The sequence below is a fragment of the Bolinopsis microptera genome, chromosome 12 (genome assembly GCF_026151205.1).
Source record: "Bolinopsis microptera isolate Bmic1 chromosome 12, MBARI_Bmic_1.0, whole genome shotgun sequence".
In the NCBI taxonomy this organism is placed as follows: Eukaryota; Metazoa; Ctenophora; class Tentaculata; order Lobata; family Bolinopsidae; genus Bolinopsis; species Bolinopsis microptera.
The window spans coordinates 2,240,304-2,260,033 of record NC_087083.1 but is presented as its reverse complement, the minus strand read 5'-3'; the positions used below and the strand labels follow the sequence as shown (position 1 = coordinate 2,260,033).

General features: G+C 38.8%; 1 protein-coding gene across 2 annotated transcripts in view; it reads right to left on the bottom strand.

Annotated features, from left to right (window-relative positions):
• The window catches only part of LOC134824399 (dual oxidase 2-like), a 60,579-nt gene extending 42,742 nt beyond the window's left edge, over window positions 1-17,837 (bottom strand). For both annotated transcript variants that reach the window (XM_063836301.1, XM_063836302.1), the window contains exons 1-21: window positions 17,721-17,837; window positions 17,466-17,543; window positions 17,035-17,196; window positions 16,546-16,724; window positions 16,050-16,128; window positions 15,567-15,689; window positions 15,182-15,354; window positions 14,692-14,827; window positions 14,132-14,220; window positions 13,755-13,849; window positions 13,286-13,448; window positions 12,812-12,966; window positions 12,491-12,590; window positions 12,262-12,364; window positions 11,906-12,042; window positions 11,327-11,453; window positions 11,041-11,138; window positions 10,589-10,675; window positions 10,209-10,308; window positions 9,996-10,085; window positions 9,575-9,701 (exon numbers count right to left, since the gene is read on the bottom strand). In XM_063836301.1, coding sequence (XP_063692371.1) covers window positions 9,575-9,701; window positions 9,996-10,085; window positions 10,209-10,308; window positions 10,589-10,675; window positions 11,041-11,138; window positions 11,327-11,453; window positions 11,906-12,042; window positions 12,262-12,364; window positions 12,491-12,590; window positions 12,812-12,966; window positions 13,286-13,448; window positions 13,755-13,849; window positions 14,132-14,220; window positions 14,692-14,827; window positions 15,182-15,354; window positions 15,567-15,689; window positions 16,050-16,128; window positions 16,546-16,724; window positions 17,035-17,196; window positions 17,466-17,543; window positions 17,721-17,766 — 2,447 coding nt within the window. In that variant the 5' untranslated portion in view covers window positions 17,767-17,837. The remainder of the gene's footprint in view (window positions 1-9,574; window positions 9,702-9,995; window positions 10,086-10,208; window positions 10,309-10,588; window positions 10,676-11,040; window positions 11,139-11,326; window positions 11,454-11,905; window positions 12,043-12,261; window positions 12,365-12,490; window positions 12,591-12,811; window positions 12,967-13,285; window positions 13,449-13,754; window positions 13,850-14,131; window positions 14,221-14,691; window positions 14,828-15,181; window positions 15,355-15,566; window positions 15,690-16,049; window positions 16,129-16,545; window positions 16,725-17,034; window positions 17,197-17,465; window positions 17,544-17,720) is intronic.
• Window positions 17,838-19,730: the final 1,893 nt, after the last annotated feature.

The window sequence follows — 19,730 nt, the reverse complement described above, 5'->3', positions numbered from 1 at the left end:
TTTTGGTTAACTCAAGTACAGTCACTAAATTCTGTTATCCGTATGAGTTATTATTTTTAGCAGTGATTAGGAACCGACCGGAAATCCAGCTGAATCCGGTTCCGGCCGGATATCCGGCTTCAAAATCCGGTTCCGGCTCCGGCTCCGGCTGGAAAAAAATTTGCCGGATTTTTGCCGGATTTCAGTTTTTTTTTACCAAAAAAAAACTTCGAAAAATTTTAACTTAGAAGTTTTCGGTCCGAGTCGTTCTCGAGACGTACCTCCTGTATCGAGAGCTCCCGCTTCCGAGCTCGTGTTGCAAAGGGGAGGCCTGCCTTCCGTGATCACATTACCAGGGGAAACCTCGAGTCCAGAATTGTGTATCGAGGGGTAGGTGGGGACTTCGAAAAACCGAAAAAATATTTTCGGCTAATAATGAACAGGGTAGCCTGAATCGTGGAAAAAAGTGGTTTTCAGAAAAACTTTTAAAAAATTTTGACTTAGAAGTTTTTCGGTCCGAGTCGTTCTCGAGACGTACCTCCTGTATCGAGAGCTCCCGCTTCCGAGCTCGTGTTGCAAAGGGGAGGCCTGCCTTCCAAGATCACATTACCGGGGGAAACCTCGAGTCCAGAATTGTGTATCGATGGGTAGGTGCGGACTTCGAAAAACCGAAAAAATATTTTCGGCTAATAATGAACAGGGTAGCCTGAATCGTGGAAAAAAGTGGTTTTCAGAAAAACTTCGAAAAATTTTAACTTAGAAGTTTTCGGTCCGAGTCGTTCTCGAGACGTACCTCCTGTATCGAGAGCTCCCGCTTCCTAGCTCGTGTTGCAAAGGGGAGGCCTGCCTTCCAAGATCACATTACCGGGGGAAACCTCGAGTCCAGAATTGTGTATCGAGGGCTAGGCGCGGACTTCGAAAAACCGAAAAAATATTTTCGGCTAATAATGAACAGGGTAGCCTGAATCGTGGAAAAAAGTGGTTTTCAGAAAAACTTCGAAAAATTTTAACTTAGAAGTTTTCGGTCCGAGTCGTTGTCGAGACGTACCTCCTGTATCGAGAGCTCCCGCTTCCGAGCTCGTGTTGCAAAGGGGAGGCCTGCCTTCCGTGATCACATTACCAGGGGAAACCTCGAGTCCAGAATTGTGTATCGAGGGGTAGGTGGGGACTTCGAAAAATCGAAAAAATATTTTCGGCTAATAATGAACAGGGTAGCCTGAATCGTGGAAAAAAGTGGTTTTCAGAAAAACTTCGAAAAATTTTAACTTAGAAGTTTTCGGTCCGAGTCGTTCTCGAGACGTACCTCCTGTATCGAGAGCTCCCGCTTCCGAGCTCGTGTTGCAAAGGGGAGGCCTGCCTTCCGTGATCACATTACCAGGGGAAACCTCGAGTCCAGAATTGTGTATCGAGGGGTAGGTGGGGACTTCGAAAAACCGAAAAAATATTTTCGGCTAATAATGAACAGGGTAGCCTGAATCGTGGAAAAAAGTGGTTTTCTGAAAAACTTCGAAAAATTTTAACTTAGAAGTTTTCGGTCCGAGTCGTTCTCGAGACGTACCTCCTGTATCGAGAGCTTCCGAGCTCGTGTTGCAAAGGGGAGGCCTGCCTTCCGAGATCGCATTACCGGGGGAAACCTTGAGTCCAGAATTGTGTATCGAGGGGTAGGTGGGGACTTCGAAAAATCGAAAAAATATTTTCGGCTAATAATGAACAGGGTAGCTTGAATCGTGGAAAAAAGTGGTTTTCAGAAAAACTTCGAAAAATTTTAACTTTTTTTTTATTGAAATCTTTCAAATCAGTCAATTACATACAAGTTTACACAATGAATTAGTTAAATATAATATTGTCCTCTAAGCATGGATTGTCAAAGTTGAAATTGTCTCGGACAAAATGTATGTAACCAAAGGACCTGAGGGTCACCAAAACACAGATATTGAGTGCAAATGCAGCTCCTGCACAAGCATGGGCCCTTATAAAATTGTAATAAGTTACTTTAAACAAAATCACACACCCATTCAATCAATTCATAAAATATTGTGCTGTGAGATGAAATTGAGAAATATGTGAATGCAGACAGCAAGAATAGATAATCTTGAATAAACTATTTTACGGATTTGTTTCTATTGAATAGTCAAGTTCAGAGTCCGAATCCACCGGGATAATTTTCCCCCACATGTAAGTGGAAAGTTTACTTTTAAAATCAGTGATACTCTCTATCTCACGGATATCTAGAGGAATGTGATTCCACTTAGTGTGGGTCCTATAGAAGAAATTCTTGGCAAAAGCGTTGGAGCTTGCTCGAGGTGAGATAGAGCTTACAAAACATAGAGAGTCCATGTGACTATTTCTGAGCCTTGAGTGGCCTTGAAATGGTTGCAAATATGAGGGTAAAGTGACAGGTATATGTTGCTTCACAATTTTAAAGAAGAAGATGAGATCCAAGAAGTCAAAGCGGTCTTCAATCGGCATAATCTTCAGCTGTCTGCATTTTTGAATGTATGTGGATGGTGGATAACTCATATACTCCTCGTGAAGAATCCACTTAATAGCACGCTTTTGGAGGCCCTCCAGCTTGCTTATCTGGGATTTTGTGACTGGTCTCCATATAACCGAGCAATGCTCAAATAGGCTCCTCACTAAAGTGAGATACAGTACTCTATGACGATTTACGTCTTGGACAAAATAACAATTTCTTCTCGCCATGCCTAATTTTTGGTTTGCCTTAGAAAGGACTTTGGAGCACTGATCTTTCCAATCGAGATTTGATGTCACAATTACACCCAGATCCTTTTCATGATCAACATAGTCAAGTGTGATTCTTCCCATGGAGTATACAAAGTTAAAGAGTGGTAGGACACTAAGGAGGGAAACTGTTTCGGATATCCTTCCTGCGACGGTGAGGACCTTACATTTGTCGGGATGAAATCTCATTTTATTAGAAAGTGACCAGTCATGGAGATAATCAATGTCCTTCTGCAGTCGCAGGATATCAGACTCCGAAACAATCTTACGCAAAATTTTAGTATCATCGGCATACAGTGACAGTTGTGTGCCTGGTGAAATCCCCACTGATATATCATCAATGAACATAATGAACAGCAATGGTCCCAAAATTGACCCTTGAGGTACACCAGACTGGGCGTTTCTCATAGAAGAAAACTTGCCACTTATCAAGACCTGTTGTTGCCTGTCTCTTAGATAATCAGTGATGAATTTCAGTAGCCTCCCATCAATACCAAATTTGCTCTTTAGCTTAAATAATATAAGATCATGGTTAACCGAGTCAAATGCTTTGGCAAAATCAAAGTAGACTACATCTGTTCTCATATTTTCATTCAGTGAGAGCGCTAGGCTGTCGCACAGTCCTACAAGATTAGTTGCACAAGATCTCTCAGCTCGGAAACCATGCTGTTTGTCATTGATCATGCCATTAGTAAGTGCCAATAACTCATCTCTTATTATGCGTTCAAGAACTTTTGTGATTAGGCATGTAAGAGAAATTGGCCTATAATTTGAAACCTCATGTTTATCCCCTTTCTTGAATATTGGTACAATGTGCCCCAGTTTCCACTCCCTTGGTAGTGTCCCAATGTTGTAGCATGAATGAAAAAGTATTGATATAGGGTATGCGAGCCCAACCGCACAGTTTTTCAAAAGTTTCCCATGGATACCATCAGGTCCATAAGCTTTATTAGCATTAATATTGGAAAGGATTTTGCGAACCCTTCTGTGGTCAAATTCAATATCAAAGCGCCAATCATTAGAGTAATCTATATCTATGTCATAAGTTGATACCTCAGAGAACTGCTCGAAGAAAAAGTCATTAAATAGGTTGGCCTGGTCTTCAGGGCAGTTGCGGACAGTGCCTTTGTGGCTTACAAACTCAGGGATCCGCTGACTAGCTGTCTTCGATTTGACATAGGACCAAAATTTTTTTGTTATTAAAGCACTATCATCAGATTCATTTAATGTTTCCCTCATTTTTTGAGCAACCACATTTTTGAAATTTTTCCTAGCAAGGGAGAATGCAATTTCAGCTCTATCACTTTTATGCCTTTCTTTATGTAATCTCACTTTCTTACGCCATGCATCATAACACTCCGAGTCAAACCATGGATTTTGGCCATCAGTCTTGACAGAGCATTTTTTAACAAATTTATCTGTGACATTAAAAAGTTTGTCCTTAAATTTTTTCCATCCAATTTCAGGTTCTGTGCCATTGAGCAATGCATCCCAATTCGTGTGTCGGAGTTCATGGTTTAGCCTCTCCCAGTTCACAGTCTTAAAGTTATAGCACATACGCCTGGCTGGCTTCTTCCTACCAACTTTAACGTTGATCTTAAAATTGATGGGGAAGTGGTCAGACTTGCAAGCACTATCTCTCTCACCTACCATTAGGTCATTAATATTTGACACAGAGTTTGTGAGCAATAGGTCAAGTGTTTTGCCTTTGCAGTGGGTAGGTGTTAACACACATTGTTGAAGGCCTAGATCAACAAAAGATTCAACAAAAGATTGCTCAATAGGACAGGAGCTGGCCAGGGTAGACCAGGAAACTCCGGTCAGGTTAAAATCTCCTAGTATGAAGACTTTACTCAGTCCTCTTCTTCTGAGAAGAGTTTTCAAAGACTCAACAATTTTTTCATGATTTGCGGAGCCCAGTGTACCAACACGATAACATGTGCATACAACAAACTTAATTCCAGTGGAGGTCTTAAATTCCACAGCAAGAATTTCTGCACCATACTTGAGACGAACTTCCTTTGAAGTTAGATCAAGGTCTGCTCTCACTGCAATCATGACCCCTCCACCATTCCTCCTAAACCGGGTTGGATTAGAAGGATCTGGTGGATGAGTTTTCTTCGATCTATCAGAGCGAAATATCTTATATCTGTCAGGGTGCAGAAATTCACTATCAGCAATAGAACTCTTAAACCAGGTTTCGTTAAATATTGCAATATCTATCTTAGCCTCATTAAGATAAGTCGACACTTCAAGACATTTAGTGGTATCAATCATTGGATGGGCATTGTTCAGTTCACCAAAAGGGATGAGACCTTGAACATTCTGAAAGTAAACATTCAATTTATTACCATTCCCAACTCTAACACCTATGGGAGACGGCCCTGGGTTTACAATTCCAGGGTTTACTAAAACTATCAAAAAACCATTCATCAAAAACAACCAAATTATGCATCCTGTGAATGTATTGCCGGTTCTACCAGTAAATATGCAATTTAAGTTTTTATGGATTGAAATCTGGCAAAATCTATATAAACCATCGAAACTGTAATTATTCCTCAGATAATACATATTTGCTAAATATAAAAAGAAATAAACTGTAAAGCATCGGCACAAGTTAGGAACTGGGTATGTTGGTACAAAGGCTCGGCAATCATAAGTGACCCTAGAAAAAGCCAACCCACTTACCCCGACATATGTGATAGTGATTAGCGAAAAGTGACATATGAATATAACATAAAAAATATAAAATAATAAGCGAGAATCAATGCAGCTGTCTAAATAATCAAAAATACTACCTGTACCACGTCTACGGTTCTGATGTTTGATGGATTTTGCAAAAGAATTTCCACTAAACACTCCAACTCTAAATCTGTATGTTACTAAATCGATCATGGTGTTTTACAGGTGAGTATACTTGCCAGACTACAACTGCATATCATTAGCTTAACAAGGTTCAGAAGACAGCACAAAAGAACTACTGATAGATATAAGGATTAAAATATCTACTGTGGATGGCACGAATATAAAATCTGGCCAACACACCCATACCTTTCTGAGGATTGGGGTGAATGCCTTTGTTCTCAAATAAGGGATCAAATCTCTTAACAGGCTCACTTAGAGCTCTCTTAAACTTTGTAAAGGGATAAAACACATCCATGAAAAAGAACCTCCTAAATACACACTCATTGTATAAAATCCTATTAAAATCCATTACCCTCTTGTTAGTTAATTTATCGTTATCATTCTGTAAAGGTAATGGCAATAGAGATTGAACATATACCTTACAGTTGGGAAATAATAGGCCTATCTTACCAAAAAGTTGCTTTACTGGTCCCCTCAAAGTACCAATTTTATCCCCCACACGCCTAATATCGTTTGTGCCTACGCTGATCAGAAGCTTCTCAACGTGGACATCAGGATGTGCCGTGCAGTAGTCCTCCAACTGTTTCTGGACTTTGTCCATTTTTGCTCCGCCTTCTGCAACATTTACGACTGTGACTTTCCCTTTTCCCAGCTTTGCGGAGTCCAATCTTTGAGCATAAGAGTCTCCAGCAACCAACGTGACTCTTTGCGCAGGTACTTGGGCTTCGGTGCCAGAAGCTGGTGTACTAGTCTCTGTGCTGATATTCTGAGAGCTAACTTGGCCACCAGATTTCACAATAGCTCGAAATGACAGGGAGTATCTTACTTGCTCCGATTTCTTTGGGGGCTCTCCCTTTGTGGCCGGCTCTGCTCGCACAGCATGCCTCAGATTCTGCTGTGTCCCAGGCCGCATTACAACAAGACTGTTGTTCTTCATCCTTATCGTCTTGACACAATTAGGTTTCCCAGTTGTGCCCTCGTAAAACTCAAGCGTCCGTTCACATCCCAGTGAGAAAGAGCAAATCGATTTCTCCTGGTCCATTAGTTTCTCACCGTCATTGTGTATTGAAGTACTCGCTTGGTTGTTTCCATACTTGATGACCAGACATGAGTCCAGAGGTCCAGTTATCTCCGTACTCGAGTTTACAAGACTCAGGAGTCTTTTGATATTAGGGAAACCACTGATATCCTGTGGTGGGTGCACTGGATTTGTGTCAGTGTAAATATAGGGTGCATCCTGTGAGCACAACCAAGCTGTTGTTGCCTTGTGTCTTCCCTCGGTGTTCAGTTTCTGCAGGGACTCACATTCAACCCATACCGCATCACGGAGAACCTCATCCTCGCAGAAGTCCTCTATATGTAACACAAAATTGTCCACCTTTCCCTCACGCTTTGGCAGCTCGTTTTGAACAGAGTTAAGGATATGACGTAGATCCTCAACTGAGGCAGCTTTGACATAGTCGAAAATCTCTTGAAGGTTTATCATTGTTGTCAGAGATTGTCGAGTCTGGCAGCAAAGTTTGCCAGGGAACCATCCGTAACACCTCAGAGTAGGCAACCTCCCACAACACTAAACACGACCTGGAAGGAAAATGGCACGAGAAAATGTGTAATGAAACTGCTGGTCGGGAGTAAAGTTAAATTTGCCAGTGAAAATATAGCTAGAGTAAGGATAAGAGGGGCAATATCAGAGATGTAAAAATTCACATTCAAAATAAGCTAACAATGAGAAAGAAGTAAAAGAGAAACTTACATCGTGTTTAAGGTGTTGTTGCCCAGTGCAAGCACTGGGCGAGAGGAGCCTAACTCAGAGGCGAACTTCAGGAACCCCAGCGCACCCGCATACCAGGAGATCGGCTGTACTTCCTAGCCCGTCATGCCATTGTACATGCCTAAAATTATTTGTTATATAGTAGTGTTGAAAGTATTATTAGAAGTTTTCGGTCCGAGTCGTTCTCGAGACGTACCTCCTGTATCGAGAGCTCCCGCTTCCGAGCTCGTGTTGCAAAGGGGAGGCCTGCCTTCCGTGATCACATTACCAGGGGAAACCTCGAGTCCAGAATTGTGTATCGAGGGGTAGGTGGGGACTTCGAAAAACCGAAAAAATATTTTCGGCTAATAATGAACAGGGTAGCCTGAATCGTGGAAAAAAGTGGTTTTCAGAAAAACTTCGAAAAATTTTAACTTAGAAGTTTTCGGTCCGAGTCGTTCTCGAGACGTACCTCCTGTATCGAGAGCTTCCGAGCTCGTGTTGCAAAGGGGAGGCCTGCCTTCCGAGATCGCATTACCGGGGGAAACCTTGAGTCCAGAATTGTGTATCGAGGGGTAGGTGGGGACTTCGAAAAATCGAAAAAAATATTTTCGGCTAATAATGAACAGGGTAGCTTGAATCGTGGAAAAAAGTGGTTTTCAGAAAAACTTCAAAAAATTTTAACTTAGAAGTTTTCGGTCCGAGTCGTTCTCGAGACGTACCTCCTGTATCGAGAGCTCCCGCTTCCGAGCTCGTGTTGCAAAGGGGAGGCCTGCCTTCCGTGATCACATTACCAGGGGAAACCTCGAGTCCAGAATTGTGTATCGAGGGGTAGGTGGGGACTTCGAAAAACCGAAAAAATATTTTCGGCTAATAATGAACAGGGTAGCCTGAATCGTGGAAAAAAGTGGTTTTCTGAAAAACTTCGAAAAATTTTAACTTAGAAGTTTTCGGTCCGAGTCGTTCTCGAGACGTACCTCCTGTATCGAGAGCTTCCGAGCTCGTGTTGCAAAGGGGAGGCCTGCCTTCCGAGATCGCATTACCGGGGGAAACCTTGAGTCCAGAATTGTGTATCGAGGGGTAGGTGGGGACTTCGAAAAACCGAAAAAATATTTTCGGCTAATAATGAACAGGGTAGCCTGAATCGTGGAAAAAAGTGGTTTTCTGAAAAACTTCGAAAAATTTTAACTTAGAAGTTTTCGGTCCGAGTCGTTCTCGAGACGTACCTCCTGTATCGAGAGCTTCCGAGCTCGTGTTGCAAAGGGGAGGCCTGCCTTCCGAGATCGCATTACCGGGGGAAACCTTGAGTCCAGAATACAGAATAGTGTATCGAGGGATAGGTAGAAAAAACCGGAAAATATTTTGGGCCACCTCCCTGGGCTAGCCCCCGGCTATAATCGCAAAATTGGCAGTATTTAATCTTCTGATTATGAAATACGAAATGTGAAGGTCACGTGTTCAGGGTCTGGGTAGCTACTTAATTAGCTCATTACTGCAATCATGTGACCCAGATCTAGACGCCAGACGGTGATTAGTACTGTACTAGACCATGCCTGCTTGCGAACAACCTTATTAAGCACCTCTGGTTGTAAGTCAGGTCACCCAATGATACTCAGACTTGCATGAAAAAAAGGGAATTCGCACAAACGCGCTCAATCAGGGGTCTGCCAGCATATGCCAATTAGATATCATTTCTGATTATTACTCGTCTAGTGTCGTGACTCGTGTCTACTCGTGTTACATTGTGTCTGTATATATTGCTTGTTTAAGCAATGTCTAGTAGTAGATAGGAAGATTTGTAAAAAAACTATATCTGTTCGGACGTTGAAGCCACCCTAAGTCGAGTCGAGTAGTAGTAAATCTAAAACATCGTCCGTCTGGTTGTTCTACTCAGAAGAAAATGGGATCCCTTATGCAAGCTGCAAGAAGTGCTCGATGAAGATTAGGCGTGGAAAGGAAGGAAATTTTCCGGCAACATCCGGCAACATCCGGCAAAATCCGGCTGCCTTTTATTTCACTCTGAAACCACCGGTTCCGGTCCGGCAAAATCCGGCTTGCCGGATTTGAGATCCAAATCCGGCTGAATCCGGTCCGGCAGCCAAAACCCCAATCCGGTCGGTTCCTAGCAGTGATGCAACCTAAGCAAAGCTAATTCTCGAATGAATATTCCAGAAAAATTGTTTCAATATTAACGAACTGCACCTCTTGATAGGAATTAAGATACAAATATATTCCTACCTGCCATTCTTGTCTTTGTCGACCAGAGGGAACACCTTCTCCACAAACTCCTGATCCGGTCTGAGTCCGAGAGCGCTGGCAAACTCAGTCCGTGTCAGTTCACATTCTAGCACGTGACTTCCTACTCCTGAAACAATACGCTCAGTGTTATAGTGCTGGGTATTTGAGACTTTTGTTTGTTTTTATACCCCGGTGACAATTACACCTATCTGATATGTAGGTGAGACTGGATCAACTGTATTTAAAATGTTATTGGGAATTTTTGTCAGCTATCTAATCTTAGAGTCATTCCGGCTAACCTAGTAAATGAAGAATAATTTTAGAAAGACGAAAATTCAGCAGCCAACCCAGAAAATAAAACAAAACTTTACAAGTTAAAATGTTGACAGAAGATTCCTAAAATCTACATGATATCACGTACCTTTGAAGTTGAGTCTCTCAACTTTGTCGTTCGCACTAACTTCACCATTTCCCGACACCCCATTTTCTCCTTGCATCATCTCGGAGAACACTGAAACAGTCAGGTGGATGTAGTTTAATAATAGCAGAATATGTTTGTATTGAATGAAACATGGATAAAGGTGAATAATGGTTTCCGAACCGAATGCCGGAATTTTTTGATTTGTTTGCCTACCAGAAGATAGGAATGTGTCCACCAAATGTTGTCTGTGCTTTTCTGTTTTTGCCACTTTCATCATTTGTTTTTTAGTTAGCAGCTGGTTATCAATCTCTACCTGCAATTTAATTAATCTTATTTATAGCTTTGCGAATTATTCTTCTAATGAATAAACTCTAACTAAACTCTGACTAAACTCTAACCAATAACTAACTAAATTCTAGTTAAAATCTAATTAAACTTTTGCTAAACTCTAGTTAAACTCTAAATAAACTTTTGCTAAAGTCTAATTGAACTCTAACTAAACTCTAGTAAACTCTAACTAAACTATAATCAAACTCTAACTAAACTCTAACTAAACTCTAACTAAACTCTAACTAAACTCTAACTAAACTTACATTACAGCGGTCACTGAAGGCGGTGAGCTCTTCCAGTGCTATTTCCTTTTGACGAACTGAGCTAAACTTTAACATAATATCGTACTCCTGAAAATATGGTCGTAATTCTGAGATCATGAATACGATGTTGTCACATTGAAATGTTCAATAATTCCTTTCCTGATAAGGGCCTTTTCCTTGTCACATCAAACGGGATCAATAGAAATTGACCCAAGAAAACATGAAAATATGGTCGTAATTTTGTTTATAGTAATTTAACTTTTTAAGAGAATTTCACAACTTTTTACGAAAGTTTTACCCTCTACAAGTAACATAATTTATATAAATATCGTAGTTTATTAGAATACCGAAAACTCATGAGATCTTACATAACATCGTTAAAAAAATAATGATATTAAAATTTATGCTATCATGATCATAAACTTACCATCACAAGGTCCTTCATAATTTACCTTAGGAATACTAATGAGTAACAAAAGTCTGTTATCGGAACAGGACACTACAGGAATTGTGTTTAATTTCTTGAAGGGAATACTCCGGACTTTTTTCCCTGAGTATACATATATGATTATGATTATGATTTTGACTTACAAGATTGTCAATCTTATATAAATCAGAAAAATAAATACTGACTACTGAGCATCTTAATTCTGTAGAAACCAAAAATAATCCTCCGCTCATTTAGCAATTAGCAGTAAGATAATATAGTCTCACACTGTCATAAGGCAGTCACCATACCTTTGGAGCTCATGACTAAAGATCCTGCAATATCATCAAACCGTAACTTTACACTACGATCCCCCTCTTTCGACCCAAGTTCAGTTATTTTCCCCAGTTTCAGAGCTTCTGGGTCTGTTTCCTCTTCCTGGGTTATTTTCTAATATCTTATTAGATTTATATTTCAAGCTTTGAGCTTTTTGAAAAATACATAAATCGGTTCGATCTATTATAAATTTCTTTAGTAATAATACAAAACCATTGAGCTATACTTGAGATATTAAATTATTTGAACGCTGAAATATTGGAAATAGAAATATTGAGCAATCTGTACAGTGTACTTTATATACTTTATACCTTAGTATAAAGTACTTTATATCTTGGTATTATACTTTATTATACTTAACTATACTTTATTATATTTTACTATACTTTATTATACTTTGTTATACTTTATTATACTTTATTATACTTGGATACCTTAGTACTTTATACCTTAGTATCATACTTTATACCTTAGTACTTTATACATTATATATTATACTTTATTATACTTTATACCGTAGTACTTTATACAATATGTACAGTGTACTTGTATACCTTAGCAGGTCGAGATCTGGCATGGACCATGCGTGTTATGACGACAGCCAGAACCATCGTGAAAATGAGGAATACTGGAACCAGGAGGGGGATTGCATACGGAGTGGTGTTGTAATCGTAGTGGAGTAACATGTCACCTGGAGGAGGAACAGATTTGTAATTTTGTAATATACGACCCCTAATATGACCCCTCATATGCAATATAGAGGGAGGGGTCGCAGCTTAAGGGTGTATCGGTCTCCGCAGGTACACGAAGTAGAAACAGCACTGGATTGCCTCTTTCAGTTTATAGATCTTACAATTAAGTATTTTGTTTTTTGGCATCATGGAATTATGAATTTTTGGATATTTCTCACCTTCACATTTTGAAAGTTTAGTGGAGTCTTGGTCGAGTTTGCAATCATCGGAGAGTCTGTTCAGCAAAAACACATTATCATTAGTTAGATCTGATATATCAACCTGTAAGGGATATCCATTATTGTTTTCTTCTAGCAAGATGGCGTCCAAATTTACTAAAAGTGTATCGAGCGTCTGCCAAAATTCAGCTCAATAACAGCTAATTTACAAGCACTGAGATATACTTACCTTGTTTCGAGTAAGAATGTGGCGAAGAGATGTTGCTCTGATGGTGTTAACCTCTTCTCCAGTGCAACCCAAACCATTATACTTATTCTCAAACCAGAATCTAGACAGGACAAATTAATTCTTGATAATCGGTAGCTGAGAAGTATTAATTTATTCGCTGTAAAACAATAAGTCTATTTATATCTTACCATATATAAAGCGAGAGTACGATTTATGACTTTAACACGATTTTCCCCAAAAACCGTGAGAGATATACAATTGAATCCTTTTTGGATGGGCTAAATGATTTGATTGCCTTTCTACCAGCTTCCACCAACCTACCTGTCACCCTCTCTAAGCCTGATAATCTGCTCAGCCAGTATTTTCTTGAAGATATTAGCCATATCCCCACTGTGCGTGCTTAGCAGCATTCCTCCGACAAACAGCTCAACTTGATCCACATCGTTCTTGTATAAGTTCTTCAGTGCTGTGAGAGTCTGCAAGGAGTGTTAGTTGTTTTTGTTGGGTAAGACAGTCCCGTAGTCCCCGGTAATAAAAAGGTTCATTTAGTGGTAATTTGGGTCGTACAATGGCTGACAATTCAAGGTACAGTTTAATGTCATGCAAAACAAGTAGTTGGTTGTGAAACCTCAAAGTATACATTGTCGCCATCTGAATGTGACCATCAAATTGGCGATAAATTGGTCAATTATGGCAATCATAACGTGAACGCAAATTATCGAAGCTTTCACTTTCAACCATTTTCAGTTTATATCTAAACGTTCCTTATTTCAACATCCTATGCAACCTAATCACCTCCTGGTTGACTACAGTCCCCCATTCCCTCCACGTCATAGCTGGTTCGTTGTAGTGGTTGAGCACAGAGTTCAGGGGCGGCACCCCCAGATCTCTACCTCTTTGTATCGCTGTAGCTATCCCGTCTCGGCGTGTCCAGTGCATAGGACCGTAATAGTTTGACCTGTGGGTGATAAGAAGATACTACTAAAAGGAAAAGATATTAGAAAATTAGTTATATTACGTTTAATTAAATTATGGAAATGGATAAGATAGATAAAGTTAAGATAAGAAGTTAAAGAATTTTCACAATGTATCTTCATTGAAGATAAGGGGAACCGGTCACTGCGGCGGAAGTCACTGCGGCGGTGTACAGTCCGGCGGAGGACGGTACACCGCCGCAGGACGGTACACCGCCGGACGGTACACCGCCGCAGTGACTTCCGCCGCTGCGTCCTATACCCGAAGATAAGATATTTTATCTGGAAACCTGATGTCGTTCACCACGTGCATATCTACGTTACCAGCCGGCTGATAAGAGAGTCCCCTCAGTACAGCTGCTGGTCCGTGTTTCTTGACAGCCACCTTCAGGGTAGTTAATAATGACTTTTATATATATATATATATATATATGGGTAAACTAGACCTGCAGAAGCCAGGGGAACGGCCCATAGCAGGGTAACCAGGATGGCCCGGTACCCAAAAACCTGATTAACTAGCAATGACTTTTATTATTCAAGTTATCCATGGTTTGGGGGGGGGGGGGGGGGGAGGGGAGGGGGGAACAGTAAAATAAACTTAAACTGTAACTTTGAAATATGTTCTAACAAGTAAAGATAACAGTTCCTCAGATAATATCTCCCTAACCTGCGCGTCCCAGTAAGTGTTGCAGAGTCTAACATTCTCGTCAGCCAGGGTGCAGTTGGTAGGATTGCTCACGTAGATGATATCTGACACTGAGTTAAGTTTCTTAGCAGTCGGTAAAAACTACAGAGCAGTGACAACACTACAGAGCAAGCACTTGAAAGGTCATAAAACTTTAAGTTGGGACTTGGGTACAGTATTGATTGCTTCTATTTATATTGTTAATTCATTATCCTAGTTGTAATTAGTACGTATGTTATTACACAACCATGTCCATATTGGGAAAATGGTTCATTTCTCGAAGCTTTACCGATAGTTGAAATTCGACATTTAGCGCTAGATGACGCTATTTGACGCTATTTGACGATAATTACAGACGCTATCTAGCGCTAGATGTCGAATTTCGACTATCGGTATAAAGCTCCGCTCCTACTAAATCGCTCGCCCAAATTTTTGGGCGAGCGAATTAGTAAGAGCCATAAAGCTCCCCTTTCTCTACTTTCAAATAACCATTAGCACAACTCCTATTAACAACTTCATTTGCAACAATATTTTTAACTTACTCATGGTAAGAAAGAAGAACTTGACAGCTCCTGCGTACAAGAAGCTTACAGCGGGGTTCGCAGTTGCTCTGTACCCCATATACTCGGGTATAAACCCCGGTCCAATTATACTTATTACCGCGTCAACTGATATTTTCTGAGAATTTGTATTGTCGATTAACGGCTTCTTGGTGCATATATCTGGAGATTAAACGTACAAGTGTCTTGTTTAAGGCTTTAAGATAAGGCTTTTTAGTTTCGTGCTAATGAAATAAAGTCTGATTGTTTGCTGGAATCGTGTATAAAACTTAAACAACTAATCCCAGTCTTGTACATGAACCTTAGCAGTCATTGCACCTATTATTTTTGAAATTATTGCACTATTGTGAGTAGAAATTATTAACTTATCAAATTATTAACTTATCAAATTATTAATTTATCAAAAACTATGGTGTCCCTTTTAAGTTTTAATTCACAACGTTTAAATTGATAAACCGAAGAAGAAACATACCTGTAACTTAGCAATGGTGAGATACCTGCTTTTATCAAATAACCACTTATCATTCATGTTCCTGTAGCGAGTGTCATTCCCCAGCTCCTCCGCAATCAGATTGTGTTCATTAAAGAATAGCCAGTGCAGGGAGTAAACACCGGGGTTCTCGTTACTGCGCCCGTCACCGAACACTGAATCGGGAGTGAGAATAAAGCAACTAAGACTTTATATAAGTTTAATATGATTAAATTATATAATATTATGATTATGATTCTATATAATAATTATATATAATTATTATATAACATGATTATTATATAATATGATTATTATATAATATGATATTTATGCAATATAATATTTTTATATAATGTAAGTTAAGTTAATAAGTTTGATTACTGACGATGGAGCTGTTTGATGTCCGGATACTCGCAGTTGTGAGGCTTCAGAGAGGATGATAACGGAACACCCCACGTGTTCTTAGCTGGATTTCCTGCTGTGTCCCCCTTTAATTTACCACCCTTACCTGTGAAAATACATTTCATTTATATTATACATTACTATTATACTATACATTAGATATTGTATACATTTCACGGCTACTCATGAGTTACTAATTAGTTTGATAAATGATGAAAGTCTTGATGGATGACTTTCACATCCCGAGCTGCTGTCATATTTTAAAGTTTTAAACTAATTACAACGCTATAAATCTATTACATTTATTGAGGACGTTACAGAAGGAATATATTTAAAGTTGTTTGAAGAGTCTTCACTCTCCTCACGTCCGACGATGGCGTTTCTCTTGTCGCTATTATGGCAATTGCTATTAGTTAGGTAAGTCTAAGATGATGATAAAAGAATCACCAACCAGTTACAAACTCACCAGATCTGATTATGTCAACCCATCCCTTACTGATTCCGTACACCTGGCTACCATCAATCCACGAAGACACCGAATTAATCTGTAATAATACATATTAATTATTATTAATTGATAATCAATAATAGTTTTAAATTAATTACAACACTACAAATCTATTACATTTATTGAGAATTATGTGATGTAACGTGATTGAAATATTTTCAACGGGCATATCCTGTCCAAACCCAGGATGCACTACATGAAGAATTCGTTGTAACTTTGTTTGAAAAGCATTAACATATGACTACTGATTGAAACAACAACAACAAAATAATTTATCCTATGGCACAGCAAATTGTTTCATTCTTCAAAAGCAATGACATCTGACAAGCTTAAAGCTCCGATAATGGTTGTTGTTCACAGACAGATCTTGAGGAACCTTCTTCCAATTAGCATATCTATCTACCTAAGAACACAAAATATTTCCTTGTGTTTGACAACACACATTAAAACTAACCTGTTTCCTCGGGAAGTCAGCCCAAACACCACTGTCTACATCGTAGCTTATCCTTTCAATTGGCATCTTCTTATGGGTTTTATTCCCGTAGGTAGGGTCGGTCTCCTTGATACTGATACTCATATCCTCGGGAGGACACGTGGTCCGCAGCTCCAGGATATCGTGGTCGAGGAACTCCACTGAGCAGTTGTACGGGGTTATGGGTTAAATCATGTATTGGATGATAGTCGCATTTCAGTTCAATTAAAGGCATTCAAATTTGAATGCAGCAGAGTCCATTGAACCCGAAAAGACGTTTCACAGGGAAGCAAGTTTCGCCAAGTCTGCCAGTTTAACGAGGCTACGACAGAGTCTTATTAAATTTCGTGCAGCCATTTAACTAAAGATTCTGCCCGACTTTGACTAAGACTCTACAAGACTCCAAAATCTTCACATGGCAAGACTCGAGTGACGAGTCCATCTGTCCATTGCCAAGCACAGCTCACTTACTAAAATAAGGCAGGAGAACAGTGTATTTCTCAGAAAGGGGAACCACCACCTCCTCGGTAAAAAGCTCCAAACTGAGGTCACGAGGGGAGGGCAGGTTTGGGAAATTAGTTGAACTTGCTCCATCGCTGTAGTGAGGTCGCACCGGCTGAGACAGAGGTGATCCTGAGACGAGGAAAATTAATTTGCTTTGGCTTCGGTTATTATCTTTTAATAATTTAATAACATTTTTGAAATGGATGAGGGAAGTATTTCTGAGAGTAGAAAAAAGTAATGGCGGGATTTAATTATTAGAAATGTTAAGGAGATTAACAAAAACTATTTGAAGAATTATTTCGTCCTCACAGGATTGGTGAAACTGAATGTTTAATTTTATAACTTCATTGCTGTAATCTGTAAAATTTGAAAAGTATTCAATAAAAAGGGAGCCTGACCTGCACTACCCCAGTCAAGATTAGAAGGATTGTTGTACATCCCATTGTAGGAAACGTACGGGTATACTCCTCCCTTAACTGTAACAAGTAATTGATTATAGACTAATTAATTAACTAATTGATTAAAAATTTCAAGAGATTTGTTTCACAGAAATAAGGAAAACTTTAAATATATGATTATCATTAACACAATGCTGTTTATAACCTGTAGTTTTGTTAGTTAAATTTTATTACCATATGCATAATAATAATTACCTAAAGTGTTGTGCAGAAGAAAAATAACTAAGAATGTTATATTCATTTTAGGAGATCTTGAGGTGACTGCTGAGTTCCTTTACATAATCTACTTCATCATGCTCCACACCTCTCAAAATAAACGTGTCATTGATGAATAATACCTTTAAAAACCTTTAGCAAAGGTAATAAACGGTGTACAATGCCAAATAGACAATAAAAACGGGAACTATTTCGTATTTAATTTTAACTAAAATCAAGTAAAGGTTAGACGTTAGTCTGTCAAATAATTTACTTTCAATTGTAACGTTGCGAAATGTTGATAATGTTACTTACTCCACAAATAGATACAACCTTAAGCTAAATTCCAGAACAAAACGCACAAAAAGAATATTCAACACCAACTGCATCGACGTCTCGAGAAAAACGTAAAAATGTGCAGCTTTTATAAAATGTAACAGAGCAACTCTATCTCCACCAGCGGCTACAAGTGATTTTATTGGGCCTTCACTAACCTAATTAATATAACAGATTGCCTCACATTAAAACTCAACCCACGAACTATAAAATTAGATCCGTAACAGTAGCGTGCTCCAAGACGCTGAAAATGCTCAAATGTTGTGCTCTAGAATGTGCATGAAGATCCTGAGATTGGAAAATGGAGTGAAAATGGAGTGCTTCGCGACGTTGAAAATGCTCAAATACTGTGCTCTAGATTGTGCTCTAGAATGTGCATGAAGATCCCGAGATTGGAAAATGGAGTGACGCGTTATTTTGGTGCTGGTTGGTTTGGACAATGGTTTAAAATTCCACTTCAACAATGGATTTTTATTGTCGTTTATTATATGCTATAATATCGATAGCAAATAAACGTGCAAGCAATTGTTGTATTGTAAAACACAAAAGTTAATCATGATCAAAAGGGTACTTTTAATTCATAGATTAGATGGCAAATAGATAAGGCAATATCAGGTAATACGTTCATTATCTTTGTTAAACGAGTAAAATATGACAAAGACAAATTTCACGTTAGCTATAGGCAATAAATTATATTCTCGGGATAATTAGAAACGATTTCAGAAATCAAAATTAGTAACAATCGGAAGAACAGTATATTATACCAAAATATTATAATCAAATTTAAATATCAAATATTTATTTCTTGGGAATAATTTTAATTTCAAAATTGTTTGCGATGGATAAAATATTTTTTCTCAGTTTTAAATGCACGTTTCAATATAAATTACAATGTTAAAAAGTGTAAAATTTGGTTTTGATCGTTGCAATAAACGATACCACGTGATAAGAAAACACACAAAATTACAATAATGCAATAAGTAACATGTGTAACTTAAGTTACATGAGTTACAAGAGTTACAAGAGTTACAAGACTTACAAGACTTACAGCCAAAACCCTGAGCTATAATAATCATGAATTTGTTGCTGATTTGCTATTTCTAAAAATCTGTGGAAACCATCGGAAATTTCAATAGGTATTTTTATATTCTTATGCCTGATTGTTAGAAATGAACTGACAATCTCAGGGCCTGAAATATAATGTATAAACTTATAAACTAAGGCGAATAAATCATGGCCCTACTGCTCAGATGCAATCTCAGGGCGAGAAATATTATGTATAAAATAAAATCATGGCTCAGATACTTTGAAATGTAAAATATCCTCGTGTATTTATTACATATTCGATCAACAATGATATTATGCGGTTCCCAGTGATATTTGTTACCTAATGATAACTTCAAATAACCACTAATGATCTGACAATGGTTTCTAATCACGTTATAAGGTTATACAAATATTATGTACGATATACCGGCGATTATCAAGAATGATACAAGGAGTTGTAAACAACAAACACGTTATAAGAAATCATCAACTTCTCAAAATCAGAATAAGTGCTGTCACTCTGCAGTTGTGTCCAGTTTTAACGCTTCCTTTACAAATGATATCATGACGGATTACGAGATAAATATAAAGTTTGGTACACACTACACAATGTGGGATGGGTAAATA